Below are 23824 nucleotides of genomic sequence, written 5' to 3'. Positions count from 1 at the left end.
GTTGTCAAAACGCCCTATACTTCAGATATGTACGTACAGACTGCTTTGGTTGATATGTACGTGAAGTGCGGTGATTTAGAGTGTGCCCATCAACTGTTCGACGAGATGTCCGTGAGAGATGTAGCTTCTTGGAATGCAATTGTTTTGGGGTTTGCACAAATAGGCTTCTTTGATAGAGCTTCGCTGTTGTTTAACAGGATGAGGGTTGCTTGTAATGCCTGATGAGGTTGCTATCATGGGGTTGACGCAGTTGGTGTCTGGACTGAAGGATGGGAGATGGTTGAGTGCTGTTCATTGCTTGGGGACGAAGTGCGGGTTTGGAGACGATGTCTCGGTTGCTAACACCTGGATTGCTGGCTACGCAAAATGTGGTGATTTTGTGCTCAGCTGAGATGGTATTTTGTGGCATTGCTTTGGAGCATTTGAGTGTCGTCTCGTGGAACGCTTTGATTGCTGGATTTGCTTACTTTGAGGAACCGGTGAAGGCTATATGGGTCTATCAGCGGATGATTAGTAATGGATATAGGCCTGATTTGAGTACTGTTCTTAACTTACTTTCATCTTTCGTGCAGCCTAATTCTTTACTTTGTGGCATGCCAATTCATGCTCATGCAGTAAAACTGGGCTGTGATATGGCTATCACCTTGCTTAATACCCTTGTTTCTATGTATTCAAAGTGTGGAGATATTGGTTCTGCGAGATACATATTTGATTTCATGGATGAGAGATCATGTGTTACTTGGACTGTTATTATTGGTGTGTATGCAGAAAAAGGTGATCTGGATGAGGCCTTATCCTTGTTCCACAGTATGGAAGCTGCTGGTGACAAACCTGATAAGGTTACCTTTATTCATCTTTTAGCAGCCTGTGGCAAAGTTGGAGCCCTTGAGGTTGGAAAATGGATTGATAATTACGCCATCTCAAAGGGGCTAAAGAATGATATGTTGGTCTGTAATGCGTTGCTAGACATGTATGCAAAATGTGGAAGTGTAGGCGATGCTCATAGGCTTTTTCTTTCAATGAAAGGGAAGAATGTTGTCTCTTGGACGACTCTAGTCTCTGGGTTTGCACTTAATGGGAAGTTTCAAGCGGCGTTGGATCATTTTAACGAAATGTTGAAGTTGGGTTTCAAACCAAACCATATAACTTTCCTTGCTGTTCTTCAAGCCTGCACTCATGCTGGTCTGTTAGAGAAAGGATGGGAAGTTTTCAATTTGATGACTAATACATATTGCATAGTTCCCGGACTTGATCATTATGCTTGCATGACTGACCTCCTTGGACGTCGAGGAAAGCTGAAAGAAGCATTGGAATTTATTCAGGACATGCCCATTAAACCAGACTCTTGGATTTGGGGTACTTTGCTCAGTGCCTGCAAAATTCATCACAACTTAGAGATTGCTGAGCATGCAGCATATCATCTTCTTCAACTAGAACCACACGCTGCGGCTCCTTACGTAGAAATGGCTAATATATATGCATCAGCAAGAGACTGGAACAGGGTAGCTTCTATGCGTAAGAAAATGAAGAGCAAACAGGTGACAAAATCCCCTGGGCAAAGTGTCATACAAGTTGATGGAAAATGTTGTTCGTTTACAGTAGAAGATAGATGCCATTATGAAGGGTTGCAAATATTTGAGACTTTGGATTGCTTAGTTCTGCAGCTAAAAGATGAAAAAGATTTGTTAGCTCTAGAGGAACTCATGTCGTGACTCAACCTTGGCGTGTTAGTGATTGGTTTGCTCTACAGGGTTTAGCATGCATTACGTGATCCATCACTCCTGTCTTGGAGATGAAAACGAGTTCCTTCTTTCTCCACGGCATTAACACAAAATTCCAAAGAAATAAGATGCCATTTTTTATGGTTTACTAACTGCAGATTGGAAAGTACGGAGAAATCGACATGTAGAATCCAATGTTGTGAAATTGTAATTGAAGCGCGAAAAAATGATTTTGATAATGTCTCAACCCATCATTTCTGCACGCAGTCGTGCATTACCGTATCTAACAGCAGATGTTAACACAATTATTAGACAAGATTGAGGTGCCCGCAAATTCACTGTAACTCTACCCGTGTTACGATTGAGGGGAAAGTGTTGAGTTTTCAGGTACGGATTTTTGTGGAGTGTAAGAGAAGTAATTTATTGATCAGGACTGACAGCCAGAATATTTTGTGAGAAGATGGAATGATTGGTGCCACTGTGATTATGGTAATAAGCAACTGCATATGTTGAATGGTTTACAAGAGCGTGTTGTTCCACAAAAGATGGCTTCCACAGAAGGCCTAAAGCTCATGTGCACATAGAAACCACACCCACAGAGATTTTTATGCCTATAAGGGGGCAATAAAAATTGAAAGCACTAAGAGAAAATCAGCACGAAGCGGCTTCATTATCTACTCTATTTATGTTATGAGGGTGTTTGAACGGGCTTCAAATAAGCATTTATGAGCTTATTATTAAAACGAGATCAAAAGTGCATTTTTATTTTACTAGGTGTGGCAATATGGGTGGAAAACTATCTAATTATCTTTATTTTTCTCTCTCTATCTCCAAAACACTTAAAACACAAATCCAAACATTACGTATAATTTCAACCCAACCCACTTAGTTTTGGGTTGGATTGTCTCAAATGTTCTAATATGGGTTTAATATGGTAATCTACCATAAATTTCGGTTGTCTGTATGTATTTCAATGCATATCCTGATAGCACCTTCAGGATCTGGTGAATTTCCACCATTTTTATTGTTCTCTTCAATAAAAGGTTCGGCGTCTAGCTTTATAGCCTTCTCGAGAATTCCCAAGAGGGAATTCTTTCTTCATTTTTTCAAGTTTGAAAATACTCCTAATTGTCACTCGAACCTTTATTCAATAGTTGGAGATAATCTTCTCCCTTTTCTAGAATTTCCATAAAGAAATTCCATCTTTGATCTTTCAGAATTTGAAAGTATTCTAACTTTCTTTCGGTTCCATCTTTTAAAGAGTCTCCTCCGTTAGTGGATAAATAATATCTAAAATGCAATATAAACAAATATTCCTTCAATAAACATAGGTTCTGATACCATTCTAAGCGAGCATGATGCAACAAAATATGAAAATATCGAAACATGACTAAATTACTCCTTTTAAAGCTGAAGAGGGATAAATTGTCCATAATTTGATCATATTTAGTCGGAAGGAAACTGCTATATTTTTTAAAATTAAGGGACAAAATTGTCAGAATCAAACTTAGAGGCCTTAAAATGCTGCCCCTAAGTTACATGTTATTTTTGGCAATTAATCCTAAAAAAAAGGTATTATAATTAATGTAATGAAAGCTATTACTGTTGAAAAAAATAAAATTAAAAAAATAAAATTAGAGTGTTGGAGAAAAAATAATGCGTATAATTTTATTAATAAATTGCAAAAATTAATGATAAAAAAATTATAACTTTTTTTAATTTAAATAAGCTCCACATAAATTAGGAAAAAAGAAAATTTTCTCAATAACTTTGATTTGAATTCAATTTGATCCTTTATCTTTGATAGTATTAGATTTAGTCTTTTAACTATTAATTTTGTATAGATTTGATCCTTTAGCCTAATTTATAACTTTTTTACCCTTTTGATGATAAAGACTAATAATACATCCTAATGCTTCAAGTATAATATAGACAAATTTTTTCAATAGACCTAAATTCTTATACTATTCTAGGCCAGCATTAGCTACGTGATACAAAATATATATATGTATATATATAAACTAAAATTGCTCTTAAAAAGTTGTGTAGGGGTAAAATCGTTCGAGATTGGGCCAAAGATCTATATATTCTAGGCCAGCATTAGCTACGAGATACAAAATAAATGAATATATATAAATTAAAATTGCTCTTAAAAAGTTGTGTAGGGGTAAAATCGTTCGAGATTGGGCCAAAGATCTATATATTCTAGGCCAGCATTAGCTACGAGATACAAAATAAATGAATATATATAAATTAAAATTGATCTTAAAAAGACGTGTAGGAGAAAAATTGTCCGAAATTGAATTAAGTGACTATAATTAAATAATTTTTTAAAAATTATTGAACTAAAACTAATACGAGTAAATTTAAAGAATTAAAATTAACAAGAGATAAACAAATAATTTTTCCAATAAATTATTCAAAAGTTCTTACTATGCAAACACTCATTTGATAATTTGGACAAGTTCTTACTCCATTTAAACCCTAATTTGAATTGAGGAAGAAATACCAAAAAGTTCTTGCGGTGCACGGTTTGCGCCACGTATACAACACATCTGGCTCGAGCGCAGGCCAACATTCGTACGCCAGAAGAGCTTCGCTAATTCACCCAACCCCCTACGCGTAGAAAGCCTCCAGTTTTGTCCTTGAGGGGAATATCTGAACAATCGAAGAAATTTTTGGGAATTGGTAGATTCAGCTCTGGGCTGATCCATTTTTCGGGAAAGAAAACGATAAACGTCTTCAACTATCGTAGTTGAGGAGAAAACCTATTACATGTAATTACGGAAATTGATTAATTTCACGCGAATTGTCGGTTTTGGGCGGTGTTATTTGGTCAAAATTACTCCGTGGTTTCCTTTTTTTTTTTTTTCCCCAGGAATCTACCGCTGAATTGCGAGCAAATAGTTATGCTTGGCGATTTGATAGTTCGCAGAAATTATTTACTTACTGGGTTTTTATTTTCTTCAATCGCATATTTTTGCAGTATAATCTCTGAGAGAGAGAGGATGCATTGTTGATAGGTTTCCAGTTCGATAATTGCCTGGGCATCTACAAATATGTGGGTTCGCTATTCTCATCATTTGCAGTTTGTGGAATTGAGTAACAATGAGCTTTTGGTTTATTGAAATATTGAGTATATAGGGGGAGTGAATTGATTATTATGTGCATTGCAAGTTTATAACTCTTGTTTAGGAGGTGGGTCGGTTTGATTCCACTAACTGCATCAGTAACTTGTTAAAATAAGTAATGCCCGTTATCATTCATCGTGTTGGTGAATAGTGCCATGTTTTAATGGCAGGTAGCATTTCTGAGTCCAGCTAGTGATTCAGTTCAATGGATGAAGAGGAAGAGGATAGGGTTTTACTGAGCACCTTAGGTGTCACATCTGCGAACCCGGAAGACATTGAGCGCAACATATTAGAGAAGGTTGTATTTACACATTTTAGGATCAGTATTCTCTGATTTTACAGTATCTATTTAGTTGTTTCCTGATCTTAAATGTAATACACTTCTGTAATTGGATGTTGCCAAACCTCTGATGGATTTTATGGTTGTTGATGGTATTTTTATGGGAGTCCTTCTCATGTTATCATATGGGTAAATCACAAGAGCTTTCTCTTAATCTTAAAATAATTTTGCCAGAAGAATGTGGGGCATTATAAGTAGCCACATGCCTTGTTCTCTTTCCTAAATTTCAAGGGGCCAACTATATTGGAAATCATAGAAATAATATTATCTAATTTACACAGCCAACAGACTTTTGATTGCTGATATGCTTCGGAAATGGTGATAGCATGTTTCTATTTTAACTTACATTTTCTGTTTTTCCAGTACCTTAATAACTGCTTATGGCAATTATTCCAACATCATTTTTTATGGTAAACTTTCTGGAAATCAAGGGAATAAGGGATACTATCTGTTTGTTGAGTGCATGTAGTTTGATATTTTGTGGTCTTATTTGGAGTGAAATTCATGAGTCTTTACCCGGATAGGCAAGAAAGGACGCAGGGGACTATAATGAGGCTTCTGGAGCTAGAGAGGAGGAAACTGTTGGTCGAACAAAGAGCACGGAAACATCTTCCTCTAGTAATGAGAACTTAGTTAACAAATTGAGGGCAGTTCAAGTTGAAATAGATGCTGTCACATCTGCTGTGGAACAGCTAGAGAACTTCAAGAGAGACGAAGATCATCTTCCTGATGGCGATGACGAAATAGAGCAGGGAAATGCAGAGGCAGAAAGAAATATTCTTCAGGCATCTTCAAATGACTTGACGCTTCAGCATGCTCTTGCTGTTGATCGATTACAAAGCCTGATAAAAACAAGGGCACAGCTTGAGAAAGAAATTTCAGATTCTCCTAGGAACAGCCAGCATGATAGGTTTTTGAGAAATCTTGTAAAGGAAGAGCCTAGATCCAAGCGATGGTTGAAAGAAGTTGAAAAAACAAGTCAGAATCAAAAGAAACGGCTTAAAAGAGTTTCATTCAGTGAAGATGATGATTTTGATGCTGTTCTAAATGCAGCATCGGCAGGATTTGTGGAAACAGTGAGTATTTTTTTTTTTTATTTCTAGTCAACTTGTAAAAATGCATGATGTGATTTGTGTCTAGATGATGCTTATAAAGTCAAGTGAGCTAACGGTATAATGTTCATGTTCTAGGAAAGGGATGAGTTAGTTCGAAAAGGAATTTTGACTCCCTTTCACAAGCTTAAAGGTTATGAACGTCGTATTCAAGAACCAGGTTCATCTAGTAGGCATGTGGCATCTGAAGATGCAGTGGAAAATAATGATCTCGCTTCATCGAGCATAGCTAGAGCTGTTCAGTTAATTTCTGAGGCTTCACAAGCACGCCCCACAACGAAGATGCTTGATCCTGAATCAGTACCAAAACTTGATGCACCCAGCATCCCGTTTAGAAGACTAAGAAAGTCCTATAAGGTTCCTCGGTCCCTTGAACTGGAATCTGAGAAGGGGAAAGATACCAAGAGAAAGAAGAGAAGGCCTCAACCCGGGAAGAAGTGGAGGAAGTTGGTTTCTCGTGAGGAAAAATTCCAGGAGGAACTCGGTATGTCAAGGCTGTTAGAAGAGCTGTTCTGTTGTTTTTCTAATGCTGAAAAAAATTAATCATAGAGGCAAAACATAAGGATTTTTCTTACTGATGCTCTTTCTGTTTGTTTGAAGCACTTTTCTCTATGTCGTCATTCTTGTTTCATTTAAAACAATATATTTTTCTAATATATGTTAAGAGCTGTACTTGCTTATTTTATGAAGATGGGAAGACCTCCAGCAATGAAGATGATAGTCTCGAAGACGTAGAAGATGTCGATGACGAAGGGCCTCCCTTTTTGACTCTTGAGGGGGGTTTAAAAATCCCAGAAACAATTTTTAGCAATCTTTTTGACTACCAGAAGGTTGGTGTTCAATGGTTATGGGAACTTCATTGTCAAAGAGCTGGTGGAATCATTGGAGATGAGATGGGTCTTGGTAAAACTGTGCAGATTTTAGCTTTCCTTGGATCATTGCATTTCAGTGGTATGTACAAGCCAAGCATCATTATTTGTCCAGTCACACTTTTGCGGCAGTGGAGGCGAGAAGCTAGAAAATGGTACCCTGGGTTTCATGTCGAGTTATTACATGATTCTGCTCAGGAAATACCCATTAGAAAAAAGCGATCAAGATCCAATGACAGTGATTGTGATAGCGAAGATTCTACTAATAGTGGTTCTGAAGAAAAATCATCATCCAAAAATACCAAAAAGTGGGATTCTTTGATAAATCGAGTTTTGAGATCGGAATCTGGACTGCTAATAACCACGTACGAGCAACTTCGTCTCCAAGGTGACAAATTGCTTGATATTGAGTGGGGATATGCAGTTTTAGATGAAGGACATCGCATTCGTAATCCAAATGCTGAAGTCACTCTTGTTTGCAAGCAGCTACAGACTGTTCACCGCATAATAATGACCGGTTCACCAATTCAGAATAAGCTGTCTGAATTGTGGTCTTTATTTGATTTTGTATTTCCTGGAAAGTTGGGAGTCCTGCCTGTATTTGAGGCTGAATTTGCAGTTCCAATATCTGTTGGTGGTTATGCTAATGCAACTCCTCTTCAAGTCTCTACTGCTTACAGGTGCATTTAATTTGTTAGTGAATCTTTCACCTCATTATGTATGGATTTTTATTCATGAGTAGGCATGTCGCAATGTTTTTTGGTTCCAGTTATACACAGTGTGGCATTTTCTAAGATTTCATGATGGTGAGATGTTCTGGGAATTAGCAGGTGAAAATCCAATCTGTTGGAAAAGAATTGTTATGACTGAAGTTGGGTGGGGAGGCTATTTAAAAGATTGAAAAGGAAATAAACAATGAACCTTTGGATCACAGTCTTAGTACTTGGCATGCCAAATCTTGCTTTTTTCTAAGACCCATATGGACTTGCCGTATGATTTCGTGATATAATGAATTGTTAGGAAATAATGTTCTAAAATGAACCTGCCTCAACTACTATGGTTTTGCTTGCTAATCGGTATGTTGGTTCTCTGTTTTGTTTTTTCTGCTTAATTAAGTCTAAGTGTGCAGGTGTGCTGTTGTCCTACGTGACTTGATCATGCCTTACCTTCTTCGACGAATGAAGGCGGATGTAGATGCTCAACTTCCAAAAAAGACTGAACATGTCCTTTTCTGCAGCCTTACGCCAGAGCAGCGATCTTTGTACCGTGCATTTCTTGCTAGCTCAGAGGTTGAACAGATTTTCGATGGTAGCAGAAACTCCCTCTACGGAATTGATGTGATGCGTAAAATTTGCAACCATCCCGATCTTCTTGAGAGAGAGCATTCTCATGGGAATCCAGATTATGGAAACCCCAAACGCAGTGGAAAAATGAAAGTTGTTGCTGAAGTGCTTAATGTGTGGAAGGAGCAGGGACACCGTGTTCTTCTTTTTGCACAAACACAACAAATGCTTGATATTATTGAGAATTTTCTTATTGCTGGTGGCTATAATTACAGGAGAATGGATGGTCTGACTCCCGTCAAACAAAGAATGGCTCTGATAGATGAATTTAACAATTTAGATGATGTATTCATTTTTATTTTGACAACGAAGGTTGGTGGCCTGGGAACAAATTTAACTGGTGCTAACAGAGTGATCATTTTTGACCCTGACTGGAATCCCTCTACCGATATGCAGGTCGGTGTTGTGACTGATTGTTATTCAGCATTATGTTTTTCTGAGATAGACTTTGAAGTTTATACTTTTAATACTACAATATTTCTCCCAATTATTATCCGAAATGCATTTATTATTTTGTTGGCCTTGGAGGTGGAGTTTTTATTTTATTTTGATGTGACATCTTGATTCTGTAGAAGGAAAAATAAAAGCAATTTGTCCAGTTGATAATAATAAATCTGTATTTTCTTGATGATTCAAGGCAGGCTCGAGAACGTGCTTGGCGTATTGGTCAGAAGAAGGATGTAACTGTTTATAGATTGATTACCCGTGGAACCATTGAAGAGAAGGTTTATCAGAGACAGATATATAAGCATTTCCTTACCAATAAGATATTGAAAAATCCGCAGCAGAGAAGATTCTTCAAAGCCCGTGATATGAAGGATCTTTTCACACTGAATGACGATGGTGATGGTGGCTCTACTGAAACATCTAGTATATTCAGCCAGGTATCTGAAGAAGTGAATGTTGTTGGAGCTTGCAAAGATGAGCAGGATGAATCGAAAGTCATGAAGCCTGGCAGGTTAGTTACTGGTGGTTCTGCAACTGATGCAGGATGTAATTTGGTGAATAAAAATATGGACGAAGAAAAAGTGAATCACGGTGATAAGAAGGCGGATGAAGAAACAAGCTTTTTGCAGTCTCTCTTCGATGCCCATGGGATTCATGTAAGTTTCTAATAACTTCAGCCATTTGTTATATTGGAATTTAATTAGTCAGTTAAAATTTGTACGACTTTTGGTCTTTAGCGTTGTCAATTTGTGCATGTTTGTAGTTGAAACACTTTGTGTTTGTAATGGGCACCAAAGGGTAAATCTATCAAGAGTATGGGTTTTTTTTTTTTTTTCTCATTTCTCAATGTTGCCGTGAACCTGTTATTGGTTTGATATTATTTTCACCCTCTTTTTCCTGTCTTTTCATATGTGAAGTTGTTCAGGGGGCTCGACATCATTCTAGCAACATGCTTTACAAAATTATGTAATTTTTCAATTACCTTTTCATCCTCACTTCTCCTACTTAAATGTTGAGTCTCATTTTCTAGAGTGCTGTGAACCATGATGCCATCATGAATGCTCATGATGAAGATAAGATAAAACTTGAGGAGCATGCCTCTAGAGTTGCACAGAGAGCTGCTGAAGCCTTGCGGCAGTCACGAATTCTTCGAAGCCAAGAAAGTATAACTGTTCCAACCTGGACGGGCAAATCAGGAACTGCTGGTGCACCGTCATCCTTGAGAAGGAAATTTGGCTCGACAATTAATTCTCAATTGGTGAGTACTTCACGACCACTAGAAGAAGTTCAAAATAATGAGACCAGCAGGCCAAATAGCTTTGCTGCTGGGGCATCTTCTGGCAAAGCATTATCTTCAGCAGAGTTGCTTGCTAGGATAAAAGGAAACCAACAAAGAGCTGTTAGTGATGGACTTGAGCATCAGTTTGTCTTGGGTGCACCCTCGACTGCGGGAGAACGATCTGCCGTTAATGGGCATTCTAAATCATCTAGTAGCTCAGGGGTACAGCCAGAACTTCTGATTCGTCAAATCTGTACATTTATTCAGCGTAGAGGGGGAAGCACAAGTTCAGCCAGCATAGTGGATCACTTCAAGGAAAGGATACCTTCTAAAGATTTGCCTTTGTTTAAGAATCTTTTGAAGGAGATAGCTACATTGGAGAAAAGCCCGGATGGATCCTCCTGGATTCTGAAGCCAGAATACCGAGATCAATGATGTATTTTGAGTTCTTATTCTTCTGAACAATTATTTCGTAGGGAATCCAGGGACTACGGGACCTTACCCGTCCTTTATTGGTTAGATCACACACTCTTTTGAAGACTGTTATTTTTGTCTGTGGCTGCGGCCCGACTATAGAGTCTCTTTAGTTCAGATGAAAGACTCGACTATTTTGATGTACATGGCACATGTTTTTTATACAGCATTGGAGAAAGCTGTTATTTTGCATGTTAAAGTTCCAATATATGTCTTTGTGTGTGGAAATCAATTCGAAAGCATATTCAAATACTTGAAAAAACAGTTTTGGAAGGTGTTATGATCTGAAATAATGAATGTTATTATTTATGAGGAAAAGGCTGGAAAGATTGCGTCAGAGCAATCTTTCTGGCACCCTTTGACATCAATTTATGTGATGCGCGTCGGCGCTTGGTCATGGGAGGCTTCTGTCTTCAGCCAACTGGTTCTTTTGGCAACGAACTCAGACAATTTTATAGTGTTATTTAACATCACAAGTGAGTTCATTTTTAAATTTTTGAGGAAGAACTCCTCTTTCTAAATTTCCCCAAGGGGTTTTGACGTATGGGTAAGGAGTTTGCCTCTTTCCATTATTTTCTTTCTCCCAGCAAGTACCCCACAAAATACGCATCTTCTTTGCGTACTCATCTTCTTTGCGTACTCATCTTTCCTCCCTGTTCCAATCCGCGCCAGTGACCGGCTCTTTCCTTGTGGGTTAAGGAAAAATTCTTATTTGGACTAAGGTTGGTCGAATCAAACCAATTACAGAACAAGTATATCGCACTTGCTTCATAATTGATCACTTTCCTTGTACTGTACACTAATCACCCACGATAAGTGTATTGCACTTGTTATATAATTAATTTAAATTCAGTCGAGCCTGGTTTAAATTAGAATTTACCGTAGGTTAGGTCAACCCCAGTGACTGGGAGCTGACCCTCACCCTGTGGGTTAGGCGGCCTTTCCATTTTTCTTTTTTCTATAATGATATAGATGGAGCTTATTCGACTGCTGGCACCAACTAATAAAAGAGGCTTTTCAAGGACCAAAAGAGATCTTGAAGAGAATCGGGCGTCTTAATAAATTGAAAAAATTGATATATCTTTCTTATATGTATGTATATCTTGGAGAAAAATCTTTCTTAGATTTTCTGACATTTTGACATATCTCTTGGGATTTTCTCATATTGCTTAATACAACAGTAACAGATACCATAAAGCCCTGTTGTCAAATCCTCAAAATGCTGCCCAGCCAGCAGCAGAGGTTGTAGCGGACTCTGATCCAGCAGTGGAAGGAAGGTTCTTCTGCAAATTCAGACAAGATAAATTACCATAATTCAATCACATAAAAAGACGGACCATATTTTGCTCATTAAATAAAAGTTTCTATTCACATCATCATCCTGAGACATATATAGATAGATATATATACGTGCAAGTGAGATAACCAGGTCCGAGATGAAATTGCATTGAAGAACTTCAGGTAACTTTCACGCCGAAGCAATGGCTTAACCAGAATTTTTCCAAAACTTGATTTACTTCATCAGACACCCTAAGCATCTAATTTATTTAAATCAAAACACAGCAACTTGTAAATTCCAGGCACACTCTGTATATCACCAGAGGACCCTTTTGATCCTCTCGGTATAAAAAACTGCTCCTAATAAACTCACACAAAACAACAGCCTGGGACTAATCATAAATATGCATGCTGAATGTGCTGTTATCCAAAGCTTGGTCAATTTTTAATTTTTCCTCTTGAAATTCATCTATAAACTGTAAAGCTTAGCACCCAAGATTACGTTAAGTAATATAATTACACAATCGTGCAATAATGCAACGATAGCAACCAAAGAAAACGCAATATTCAGGGAAATCAACTTTCAGATCTTACATAATGCAGAAGTGCATAATTCATCAAACAGGGTGGAGAGCAAAGCATATAGCAATCATGCTAATTCATTGAATATGCATTGCCTTCTTCAAATTAACTCAGAAATTAGACAATGTAAATTAGGTATCATATCTGTTAGCAATATCTTGAAATGGCCTATGCTGAAAAGCCAAGATCAAAGTTTTGGCAGCAATATATTTCACTCGCATAACAAAAATATACATGCAAATTAAGTAGGTCACCAACAATAAATGCAAGAATAAAGGCATACCTTGAGTTGAGAGATGTCTGAAAGAATACCATTTGAGCGGCTTGAATTTTCGTTAGCTCCCTTTAGTGCAGTCCCATGACTGCCGGACGTCATCCTAGCAGCAGCAGGATCATTGGGTGGAGGAGGAAGAGGTGATCTAACTTTAGCTGCTCCAGTAGGTGGGGGAGCAATACCTAGAGTTTTAGATCTTCCAGTTCCGGCGGACAATCCCGCAGCAGAAAGCATGCCTGCTCCGCTGGATGGTTTATTCTTTACGTTTATTCGAATTGTTTCACCTTCCTTTTAAGAAAAGGGTGAGAAAAAATAAATAAATAAATTTTCCACATAGCTTGATAGAAATAACGCAAAGAAAGTATTTTAAGACAATTGACAAGAAAACATTATTATTTTTTATGATGAAAAACAGACATGTATGTTAAGCCATAAAGAGCCTGGACCTCGACAAACTAAACCCAAAATCCACCAAAACCAAAATTTTTGAGTTCATAAAGTGAAAAATAGAGGATAAATCACTTCCACTATTTGACTTGGTAAATAACAGGCAGCTACACGCACCCATTATGCCAATTGCCAACCAGCTTGTTCATCTTTTCCTCCTTTAATGCTTTCCAAAAGTTAAATTTCATTTACCACAAGGATCTGGAAAATATAGTTCCACATTTCACAAGTCTTACAAGGATCACAATATCAAGTTTTCTGCAAAATTATAAGCATAAATCTAGTTGTCTGATCTCCAAAAACTGAAACTTTAACACAAGAAACCAAGTAAAGGAACAAAAGACCAAAGAAATAACCTTCAATCTATGGTTGACGGCGGGATGTATATCAATTTGCCCTTCCTCCCCACCCTCTCCACCACCGCCGCCACTTCCCACCTCCTTCTCCACCTCCCTCTTCACATACTTCTCGTAATCCGACAACGCAACGTTGAAATCAAACGCCTCATTCCTCTCATTAAACCCCAACCCTATAAACGCGTACTTCCCACGCCCGTCCTCGATCCTCAGCACGAAGTACCTCGACGAGTCCAACACCGATTCGACAGCGGCCTCCCTCTGCCCCCGTTTCACGAAGCAGGCGGCAAAGAGCTCCCCGGAATTCGAGTCCTCGAGTCGGATCTCACAGAGGGTATTGCAGGAAACGACCCGGAGCCGACCGGACCAGATCTTAAAGCCACTCGCCGCACTTGTAGCCGCCGCTGGTGGGGCGGGGAGGGATCTTGAACACCGACACTTCACGGACTACGAGGAGGGTATGCTCGTATGCCTCCTCGTCCTCGTTGCACGACATCGTCTCAAGAACAACACAATGTCACTGGTTTCCAAGAATTAGATTGATCAATGGAAGTATGGAAGATGGAGAGAGGGAAAGACGTGGGTTCTAAGAATGGACACAGAACTTAGAGAAAATTGCACCTTCGGTCCAACACAATTGAAGGTGTTAAATTTTTGGTCCTATAATTTATAAATATAACACATTTGATCTTATAAAATAAATATTATCATATATAAGATAAATATTATAACATAATTGGACCATCTAATAAAAATTATAGACTATATTTGATTTTATTTTCGGACAATTTTCGAGACGAGACAAAATACATTTAATTTATAAATATTATAAGATATTTATTTTTTTCTCAAACAATATGATTTTTAACTTATAAAATTAAATGTGTTAGAGCTCATAAATTATAAACTTAAAAACCCAATATTTGTTATTATATAGGATCAAAAGTGCATTTTATCACAAAAATTAATAATTAACTGTACGGATATTATAGTTCCGGGTCGGACAAAATACTCGGACCACACGGGCCGGGCGACCCGCTATTGAACAAATTGACATATCTGCCCCTGTAATTTCGTTGATATATTCTATCGACCAAGGAATTCTCATTGTCGAACCCTAATTGCCAAAGCGCCTCTTTATTAGGGTTTAAGGTAAAAGTCAGACGCCTTGCGATCAGGTAGCCGGAGGTGAATTTCGCCATCAAATTTATAAATTTCTTCATAAAGTATCAAAAAGTTCTCTTCTCTGTCTGATTCTGGTTTTTGGGATTAGGGTTTAGGGATTTTGGAAGTTATACTGTGGATTATCTGTTTATAGTTTTTTTCCAGGACTGTTGCATTTCTGATTAAAATGGTTCTGAATGCAGGTGAAGCGTGACTGAAGATGTATCTCCAATTTTACATCAATGAGAATGGTGACAAAGTTTACACCACAAAGGTTCCTTGTTTTTCTTTTTGAATACCCAATTTTAGTAGTTTGTATAAAAGCATGTCGATTTTTGAATTTAATGAACTCTAGGATTGTTGCTTGTTCTTCCTACTCCATCACCATCTGCAACAAGTATATTTTCTGATTTCGTCTTTTGCTAGTTTCTTGCCTAATTTTTTTATGTTTCTTTTCTCATACTTGTGGGTAATGTGAGTGTTCTGGTTCTTCATTTTTATCCCCACTTGTTGTACCTTGATTTACAATTCCAAGCCTTTATCTGTGCAGAAGGAGTCGCCTTTGGGTTTGGCCACGCAGTCGGCCCATCCAGGTAATTTTCCTGAATGAATGTTAATCTGTATTTTAGTTGTAGTCTACTATGACGTGTATTTGTCTAATATCATGACATATTACAGCACATTGTTTTATCCCAATGTTATGTGGATGGAGTTGTAGAGAGAGCATTGATATCGATGGGAATCTTTGAAGATTTCTAGTATAATGGCAACGAATGGTGCAAGAGCGCGTATTCGAGTAGAGTTGGTTTTGAACCATGTGTGTGAATTCTTTTGAGTCTTGTGTCGGAGAAACATATTGAAATGATGTATCCTGCAAATAAAGATAACTGAAATTGTAATCATTCTCCTTCTCTTCTACCCACCCCCCTCATATGCGCGCCTTCTGTATGCTGTGGCCGGCTTAATAAATGGAACTTGGGTCTTCGTCTCCCTAAAGCCAAAAGACAGTAAAAATTGTGCTTAAGTTTGATATCTACTGGTAGTAGAATACTTGTATCAAGTCATATCAAGAATTTGCATTGATTCCTTTGCTTTATCCTCTATTCTCCAATGCAGCCCGCTTCTCCCCCGATGATAAATACCAGAGGCAGAGAGTTCTGTTGAAGAAGCGCTTCGGTTTGCTACCAACACAACAGCCTCCTCTGAAGTACTAAATTAGCCACGGCCTTTCTGCATTGAGGCTAGGATATTGTTCAGCTCTTTTGCTTTGTCGCAGTACAATTGAATGTGTTGTCTATCTAGGCTTTGCCAAGCAGTGAACCAAGATGTTTGTGGGCTGTAATAGTGTTGCTGCTGTTGAAATTAACATCAATATGGATTTCTATAATCTCCGTGCATGCATGATGATGTTCTAGGTATTACTTAGTAAAACGACGAACGTAGACCAGCCGTAACTTTCTAGCAAACTTCTACCTCTGGAAGAAAAATAGACTTACGAAGTTTCTTAATAGAAGAGTACCATAGTTGAGAAACTAGTATATGAGAAAGTGAGTTATCATAAACGATTTGAATTTCATCTACCATTAGTACTAAACTGTTAACATTTCTTTTGTTGACGGGTAAATGATGCTTTCAGTTTCAAGGGCTAATCATGGGTGCCAACTTTTTGGCCTTGCTTTTAGCTATTTGAATTTGTAAGTTAAAATAAAAAGAAAGATTTGAAGTGTTTCTGAAAATAATTTAATATTTTTAGTTTTATTAATAAGTTGCGGAGATTAGTACGGAATTGTTTTTGTTCAGAAGAGGTAGAGTATCAATATTTTTTTATTGTGTGCGTGTGGTTTTTTTTTTGGTTTTCTTTAAGTGCAAAACTTTTAGATATGAAGTTGAGTACTTCATAAATGAGGGATTCAATATCAGGTCTTGGGCCGGTCCATCTAAAATCCAATTACTCAAGTTTTGGATGAAGTCCGAGGCAGATTAAAAATTTTAAAAAATATATATAAATAATATTATAAAAAAAATTAGCAATTTATTTTTATTTATTTTTTAAAATATAATAATTCATCTTCAATATACTTTTTAAAATGAAATAATTTATTCCATATTTAAAAATAAATTATTTTATTTTAAAAAATATAAAAAGATAAATTAATTTTTTTTATCAATTAATAATATAAATTATATTAAACTCCAAAATTTGAGCCATATCAAAACACTCTTTAAAAGCTCCTTATCCGTTCTCTTCCAAAGCATTTTTAAATATTTGTAACACTGTCTATAAAGATGAAAGGTGAACTTTTTCAAAATTCGATTCAAATTAATTCCGTCAATTCCAAAACGTTCTAAAGGGAAAAAAAAAAAAAAATCGTTCTTAAACCCACTCCTATCCGCCCTTTTTGTAATGCTGGTACAACAATATTTTCATAAATTTTTTCTACTTAATATCACTAGACACATCCATTTACTGGAGAAAAAAAAATTGCACATTTAGATCTGTCTTAATTGGCAACACCGTCTCCCTTCTTCAACCAACATTATATGTTATGTATTTAAAATATATATTTAACTTAAAATCATTTTTCCCGAATCCAAGTTCCTCATACAAAATTGACTCTAGCTCAACAAATATAGTACTACAATATATTTTCATAAATTAGACCGGAGGGCGATCGCAACTCACACAATTTACAAATGAATCCGTGACCTCCGAAATGTAAACAATATCAATAATATTTTGCTCCACCGTATCTTCACAATAAAATAAAATACATATAAATAACAATATCATAACGAAAATAATCAAATGCATAAATATGAGAAAATTTTAGTAATTAGAAACTTAATACACTACTTTTAATCATAAAAATGTGCATCTGAAATGTTGAACACGAGAAGAAAATTTCAATGACATGGAAGCATAGTGAGAATGGAGGTGGTATTTTTATACTCAACAAATCGCGATAAAATATCAGGGTTTATTTAATTTGATAGGACTAATGCATAAAAGTGCATACATGGGTCAGAACCAGTAATGCTGAAGCAGGAACAACACCCTACTTTCTGCAAGTTGCTGTCCCTGCTTCATGTTTTTTTAAAAAAAAAAAAAAAACCAGCCACTATATTTGTTTTTATTTTCAAATTATTTTTGAAACAAGTTAAAATATATTTAATATTTGTCATCATTTAAAAATATTTTATTTAGCTGTTTTTAACTGATTTAGCATAAACACATATATACATAAATATATAATAAAAAAAAGACATAATTTGACAATAAATAGTAATTTTTGTCTCCCAAAACACAACATTAAACATATAATACTTATTTTAAATTATTTTCAAAAACAAATCCAAATATACATACTATTTCTAACACACACTTATTTATCTTTGTTTTTCGATCTCTATCTCTACAAAACACTCAAAAAATAAATCCAAACATTATGAGCAATTTTTGCCTACTTTTTTAAAGCTTTTCAAATCACGCAATTTGTTTTATTCTTTTTTCATTATTTAAACAATTTATCCATCTTGTTACACTTTTATTTCATATATAAAAAGCTTTTTCCTCCTCATTTTTTTTTTCTAAATTTATCTTTTAAGAGTTGGTCAATACTAGCATTTTGATCACACTTAATGCATGTGCATAATTTAAAATTTTATATAAGAAAAAAATAATAAAATAAATAATTCATCGAAATTCATTAAATTAATTAGTTTTAAATGTATTTGAATAAAAAGTTATGAATGAAATTAATTAATAGAAAAGGACGATTATTTGTGGAACAAAAATTTCAATTAAGGACATCTTGCCAACCGTTGTAATTATTCTATGAGTTCCCCATTAGTAAATAGTTTACATGTACATGACGCGGCATACAACACAATCGGGCATAGTAATACGAGGTATTGTCTATTTTAATGGAATTTCTTTGAAAAAAAATAATTTTCTTGAGAGAGAAAGTTGTGTTACTTATAATGTATGTGGAGCTCGGGGCGAGCCTCGAATTAATTAGACTAAATTGTGATATTTGCGTTGAAGTTAATGATGTGGGAAAATTGTGTAATTAAGCATCTAATGATGATGAGCTGATATGATTAATTAATTCAGCATGAAATTGTGGGTAGAGGGTATCCGGACAATGTTAATTTGGTTAGTCAGTGGTTGTTGCTTCTTTGAGTGTATTGGTTTTGGAGGAACAACTAACTGTTTATTACACGGATAATAAGATGGAGATGGAGAAGTTTACACATTTTAACCATTAAATTAAACATACATACATATATATATGTCTGGACACAACTGCTAATGATGAATTGGAATGTTATAGATTGGAGATGGCCCACTCCGCTACTATTCCAATCATATTTTCTTGGATCTTTGCAGCAACCAACATCAAAGAGCATCACATCCTTTTATTCCTCAATAATTAATTTTCTCTCAATTATTATATATATATATATATATATATGTCTTAGTTTTGAGGAAAGATTTTGCTGCAACCGATCAAGCATTCATCTTTAATGTTGTCGATTAATGTCGTCGAAAAGTGAGATCGACTATATTTATATTATCATGGCACGATTAACACGTTTATACTAAATCTGTCACCAGAGTCCTCTTCCCAAAATAAAAGAATGGGGAGGGTATTTATACTATCACAAAGTTATATTATTTAGAGTAGGTGAGGGTGAAGTACCATTTCGTCCTTTATCTACTTCTATGACATGGTCCCCGAAATATTTCAGTAATCTATCGCATTATGCTGATTTAGTAAGTTTGATTACAGACTTTCCTCTAAAGGAGATATTCTTCTTTTTCTTATTGGGATGATATTTCCCTTCATCAATGCAATTTGCTTTCTTCCATCATCAATCTTTAAGGTTGTCTTGCATGTGCCAAGTAATCTCCACTCTCCTAGGGTAATATTTGACTAGAAAAGTTTGCACGTAAAGTGGGGGGGGGGGGGGGGGCATGCGGTTTTTTCCCAACAAAGATTTCTACATTTAATTACATTTATCATTTTTAAAGACTATCTAATATTGCAAACACTCCATAATGTTTAAAACAGTATTACAACCATCCGTTTGAATTTTTTGGGCGTTTTTTTTGCTCTCTAAGCGAGCAGTTATTTATATTATTACTGTAATTAAATAAAAAATGAATACCAACTTATATAAATTAATCACTTATAATTTCTTGTATGCACACTAATTAATGCCAGTTATAGTGATTGGGGTTGCAGGTCCAGTGCCAGAACCCCCCCACCCATGACAACAACTGCAGTTCAATGTACTAAAAACACACACACACACACACTATTCAGTTGCATGTCAGAGATGATGAGTCTGTTGTTTTATTATATGGATTTGGTGAGTGGAGATATAATATATATATATATATATACATTTTTATTTATGAATATATTAAGTGAGGTATGGTGGTGGAGAAGAGCTATCACTCTAACTCATGATATTTGGCACTCATCGTGCGTAAATTGGGATTATATTTTTTTTTCTTATTTTAATTAATTAATTAATTAATTAAAGAGGTGATTGAAATTTTAAAACAATGATAATCATATAATTTAGATGACATGAACATTTGTGGTTGAGTACCCCAAGAGTTACAAATTGGGCAATCATGGCGATGGCCCTTTAGTGATGGGGATACATATGTTCATCTCCATTCTAGGCCCCAACCTCTTGGAAACACGCTTTCTCCTATCCTTGTTATATATATTAGTCTAAATAATTGGACACTTGTCATTTTTTGAACTATGCCATCACATGTCCACACATACGATATATATATGACGTATATGGCATGTCTCTACATGACACTTCATCATTACAATTAGGCATTCATCCATCATAATTATAGCAAGCAAGCTAGAAATTAGAAGAATTGTTAGCCATTTAAGAGGTAAAATAAGACAAAAATTTTATTTCAAAATAAAAAAGCAATGCAATTCTTTAAATTTTAAGAAAACAAGCAACGCGACTTCTTGACGTGGAAGGTACCCAGTGAGCTTTTTTTTTGCTCCCGAAATATATAGTATTTGCACTCATATAATTTGATCGATTCGACACAAATTTTAAAAGTAAACATAAATATGTGCTTAAAAACGAATCAAGTGATTAATACTAGTGAAAGTGGAGGATAATTATGAGTGTGTTGGAGGTTAAAAGATTATGTGAATCATTTGAAATAAATAATTATTTTGGTATAAATATTTAAGGGTATACTTGGTATTTTAAATTTTTTTGTTCGGTATTACAAATCGAAGCGTCATTTATAAGTGAGAAGTGTTTTTTTTTTATATAATACTAGTTGTTGTGACACGCACATTCATGCGTGCATACGATAAATAATCGTGCATAATTTTGAAATATATTATAAATAATAATAAAATATATAAATCAATACATTAAAAAATGAAAGAAAAAAATTAATTTATCAATTAATGTAAAATTCTGAAAGTTGAATAAGTTAGTTATCTTATCAATAAATGACATTTTTGACTTCACAAAAATTAGTGTGGTTGTTTCATTAACCGTATTTTTTAGTGTTACGGGCCATTTTTGTATATTAATATATATATATATATATGTTGTTCTGGCACCTTTTCCTATGTAAATATAATAAATAATATTTCACATTTTAAATTATATTATAAGTACAAGTAATATATACAAATCAACACATTACATTAATAATTAATCCTATTTATCTCGGTTATAACAGACATTTTATTATCATAATTTTAATTGATTATAATTTATGAGAAATTAGCAGATTTTATTTTAATTTTTTAATTCTTCCTTCCAAATTAAGGAAAAAAAAATAGTATAATTTAAGATATGTTTTTAAGTCGTGAGTTGGGCTTGGTGATACTATTATTGTAATAATACATATAAATATTTAATGCATTTTAACGTTTGTATTAAAATATTGATATAATTAATTAAGTAAAAATTTAAAAAAATCACGATGTTATTATCTATAATAGAAGTAAATCATAATATTTTTGAGTTCCTTAATTACTTAAATTGATACATCTCTGCATAAGATAAATACATATATTAGCTATATATATGATTTCACCTCATAATACTTTTTATAAAATTGCAAGAATTAATATGCATACAAGCTAGCAAAAACAGTAATAATAAATTAAGTGATAATTTTAATATTATCACTAATTATAAATATTTCGGGACAAAAATATTTATTGTATCATAATAATTAATTTTATTATAATTAACAATCATAATCATTTTGTGAAATTTGCCATGTTGTAAGAATTAATGATAAAAAATCATTGTTACGAGCAATTAATGATAAATGTATATATCTTATTTAATATTGTCACTATAAGTATGTTACTAATTATTTATAGTGACAACTTTATATATAATTTTTTTACTAGTAATCATGATATTGTAACGAGATTAAAATTATTGTCATTTAATTTATATTTTAATGGTGATTTTAAATTGTTAACATTTTATTACTAATATAATATATATTTTATGGGTAAATTGCAATCTACTTACATGTGTCATGAAAAACAGGCAAACAACCCCTTATGAAAAATAAAATAGCAAATTATCCCTTTGTATTTTTCAAAATATAGCAATTTACCCCTTATGTTTTTAAAATTGAAGCAGTTTATTTCCTTAGACAGAAAGGTAAATTGCTTTATTTTTTAAAACACATGAAGATAAATTGCTATTTATTTTTTATAGGGAGATAATTTGCTCATTTTCAATATCAAGAGAGGATAAATTGCATTAAACCCTATATTTTATTATAGTGAGTGCAGATTTTCTGTTTCAAGTATTATTATATTTCATATTGCACTTTACATATAAAGAAAATAAAAGCATTTTTTATAACTATGATAATATTTTTTTTTTATTTTTCTTATATATAAAACAAAGAGTCCTGTTTTTTTAATTATAATTTGAAATTGCAATTTTCATATAAAGAGGATAAGAAACTTTATAGTTAAGGAAACTTCCCTTTCCATTTCATATATGTAATTATTTGTGTAATAGAAAGTAACAAAAATAAAAATTAAATATATAATTGAAAAGGTAAACAACTTTTCTCACTTTGTCAAAAAGTTTATGGTGACAAGTTTATTTTTATCTCCAGAAGCTTTCTTGATCTTGTAGCACAAGCTACCCACTTCTCATAATATTTGGCCACAATTATACTGTTTTTTTTAGTGTAATTATACGCAAATATTTTATAATAAAAAAATTATATTTAATATTTTTAATACTTGTTTATATCTAGTAAAAAGTTTTTTCATTAGTGAAAATTCATCAAATTCTATTATATTAGCAAAAAACTTGATAAAAATCTTATTAAAGGTCAAACAATTTTTTCTGATAAAACCGCCTCTATACAATGTTCACAGGTTAATGCATGTGATGAGGATATACATCTTCACACTTATAAGGTGGTTTGGTAAGAAGAGATCAATTTGACTTGCAATAAGTTAGTAATATATCAATCAGGATAAATATGAATTTTCATTCAACTCTTTGTTGATATCAACAAATTCTGTATCTCTTGACTAATAAAAAATCTATTTATTAAACAAACGTCAATGGTACGGCATGTAATCTTACAAACCACAAAGATTTACGTGTAAGTAATTACACCAAATCCCATGTCAGAGGGGTGTGGAAATATATATATATTTTCTTTCATCCCATAACTTAATCCACGTATTTTTATTCCTATTACGCTTTACAAAGTTCTTACCAAATAATTTCATAATTTTAGAGAAATCCCACTTTCATTCATTTTTACCAACTCACATTAAAATGCGGCCATTTTCATCAATTTTGAAAAGATGACAGCCACGTAACCAACACATAATTTTTATGTTAATTTCTTAACAAAAGTTGGGACTATTTAAAATAGTTTCGTAAGTTAGGAAACCAAAAATATAATTTCTCTTCCATCTAATACTAATAGAGTAAT

General features: G+C 34.4%; 3 protein-coding genes and 1 pseudogene across 7 annotated transcripts; 3 read left to right on the top strand and 1 right to left on the bottom strand.

Annotated features, from left to right (window-relative positions):
* On the top strand, positions 393 to 1712 carry LOC105165852 (pentatricopeptide repeat-containing protein At4g19191, mitochondrial-like). The gene has a single exon (XM_011085013.1). It carries the CDS (start codon positions 393 to 395, stop codon positions 1710 to 1712), a length of 1320 nt encoding a protein of 439 aa, XP_011083315.1.
* LOC105165657 (protein CHROMATIN REMODELING 8) lies at positions 4213 to 10944 on the top strand. 4 transcript variants are annotated; one of them, XM_011084736.2, is made up of 9 exons: positions 4214 to 4498; positions 4708 to 4782; positions 5023 to 5150; positions 5717 to 6268; positions 6383 to 6788; positions 6995 to 7853; positions 8303 to 8912; positions 9158 to 9619; positions 9994 to 10944. In XM_011084736.2, exons 3-9 carry the CDS (start codon positions 5058 to 5060, stop codon positions 10675 to 10677), a joined length of 3666 nt encoding a protein of 1221 aa, XP_011083038.1. In that variant the 5' UTR covers positions 4214 to 4498; positions 4708 to 4782; positions 5023 to 5057; the 3' UTR covers positions 10678 to 10944. The 4 variants fall into 4 exon arrangements, with proteins under 4 accessions (XP_011083039.1, XP_011083038.1, XP_020550280.1 ...); XM_020694621.1 differs by having other exon boundaries at positions 4600 to 4782; XM_011084737.2 differs by lacking the exon at positions 4708 to 4782 and having other exon boundaries at positions 4213 to 4498.
* Positions 11770 to 14282, bottom strand: LOC105165656 (annotated as a pseudogene).
* LOC105165655 (H/ACA ribonucleoprotein complex subunit 3-like protein) lies at positions 14749 to 16204 on the top strand. Of its 2 annotated transcripts, none has more exons than XM_011084734.2 (4): positions 14749 to 14831; positions 15021 to 15091; positions 15368 to 15410; positions 15934 to 16204. In XM_011084734.2, the coding sequence occupies exons 2-4, from the start codon at positions 15038 to 15040 to the stop codon at positions 16029 to 16031; spliced, it is 195 nt and encodes a 64-aa protein (XP_011083036.1). In that variant the 5' UTR covers positions 14749 to 14831; positions 15021 to 15037; the 3' UTR covers positions 16032 to 16204. The 2 variants fall into 2 exon arrangements, with proteins under 2 accessions (XP_011083036.1, XP_011083035.1); XM_011084733.2 differs by having other exon boundaries at positions 14749 to 14841.

The sequence above is a fragment of the Sesamum indicum genome, linkage group LG6 (genome assembly GCF_000512975.1).
Source record: "Sesamum indicum cultivar Zhongzhi No. 13 linkage group LG6, S_indicum_v1.0, whole genome shotgun sequence".
NCBI lineage: Eukaryota > Viridiplantae > Streptophyta > Magnoliopsida > Lamiales > Pedaliaceae > Sesamum > Sesamum indicum.
This window is presented reverse-complemented; position numbering and strand designations above follow the sequence as displayed.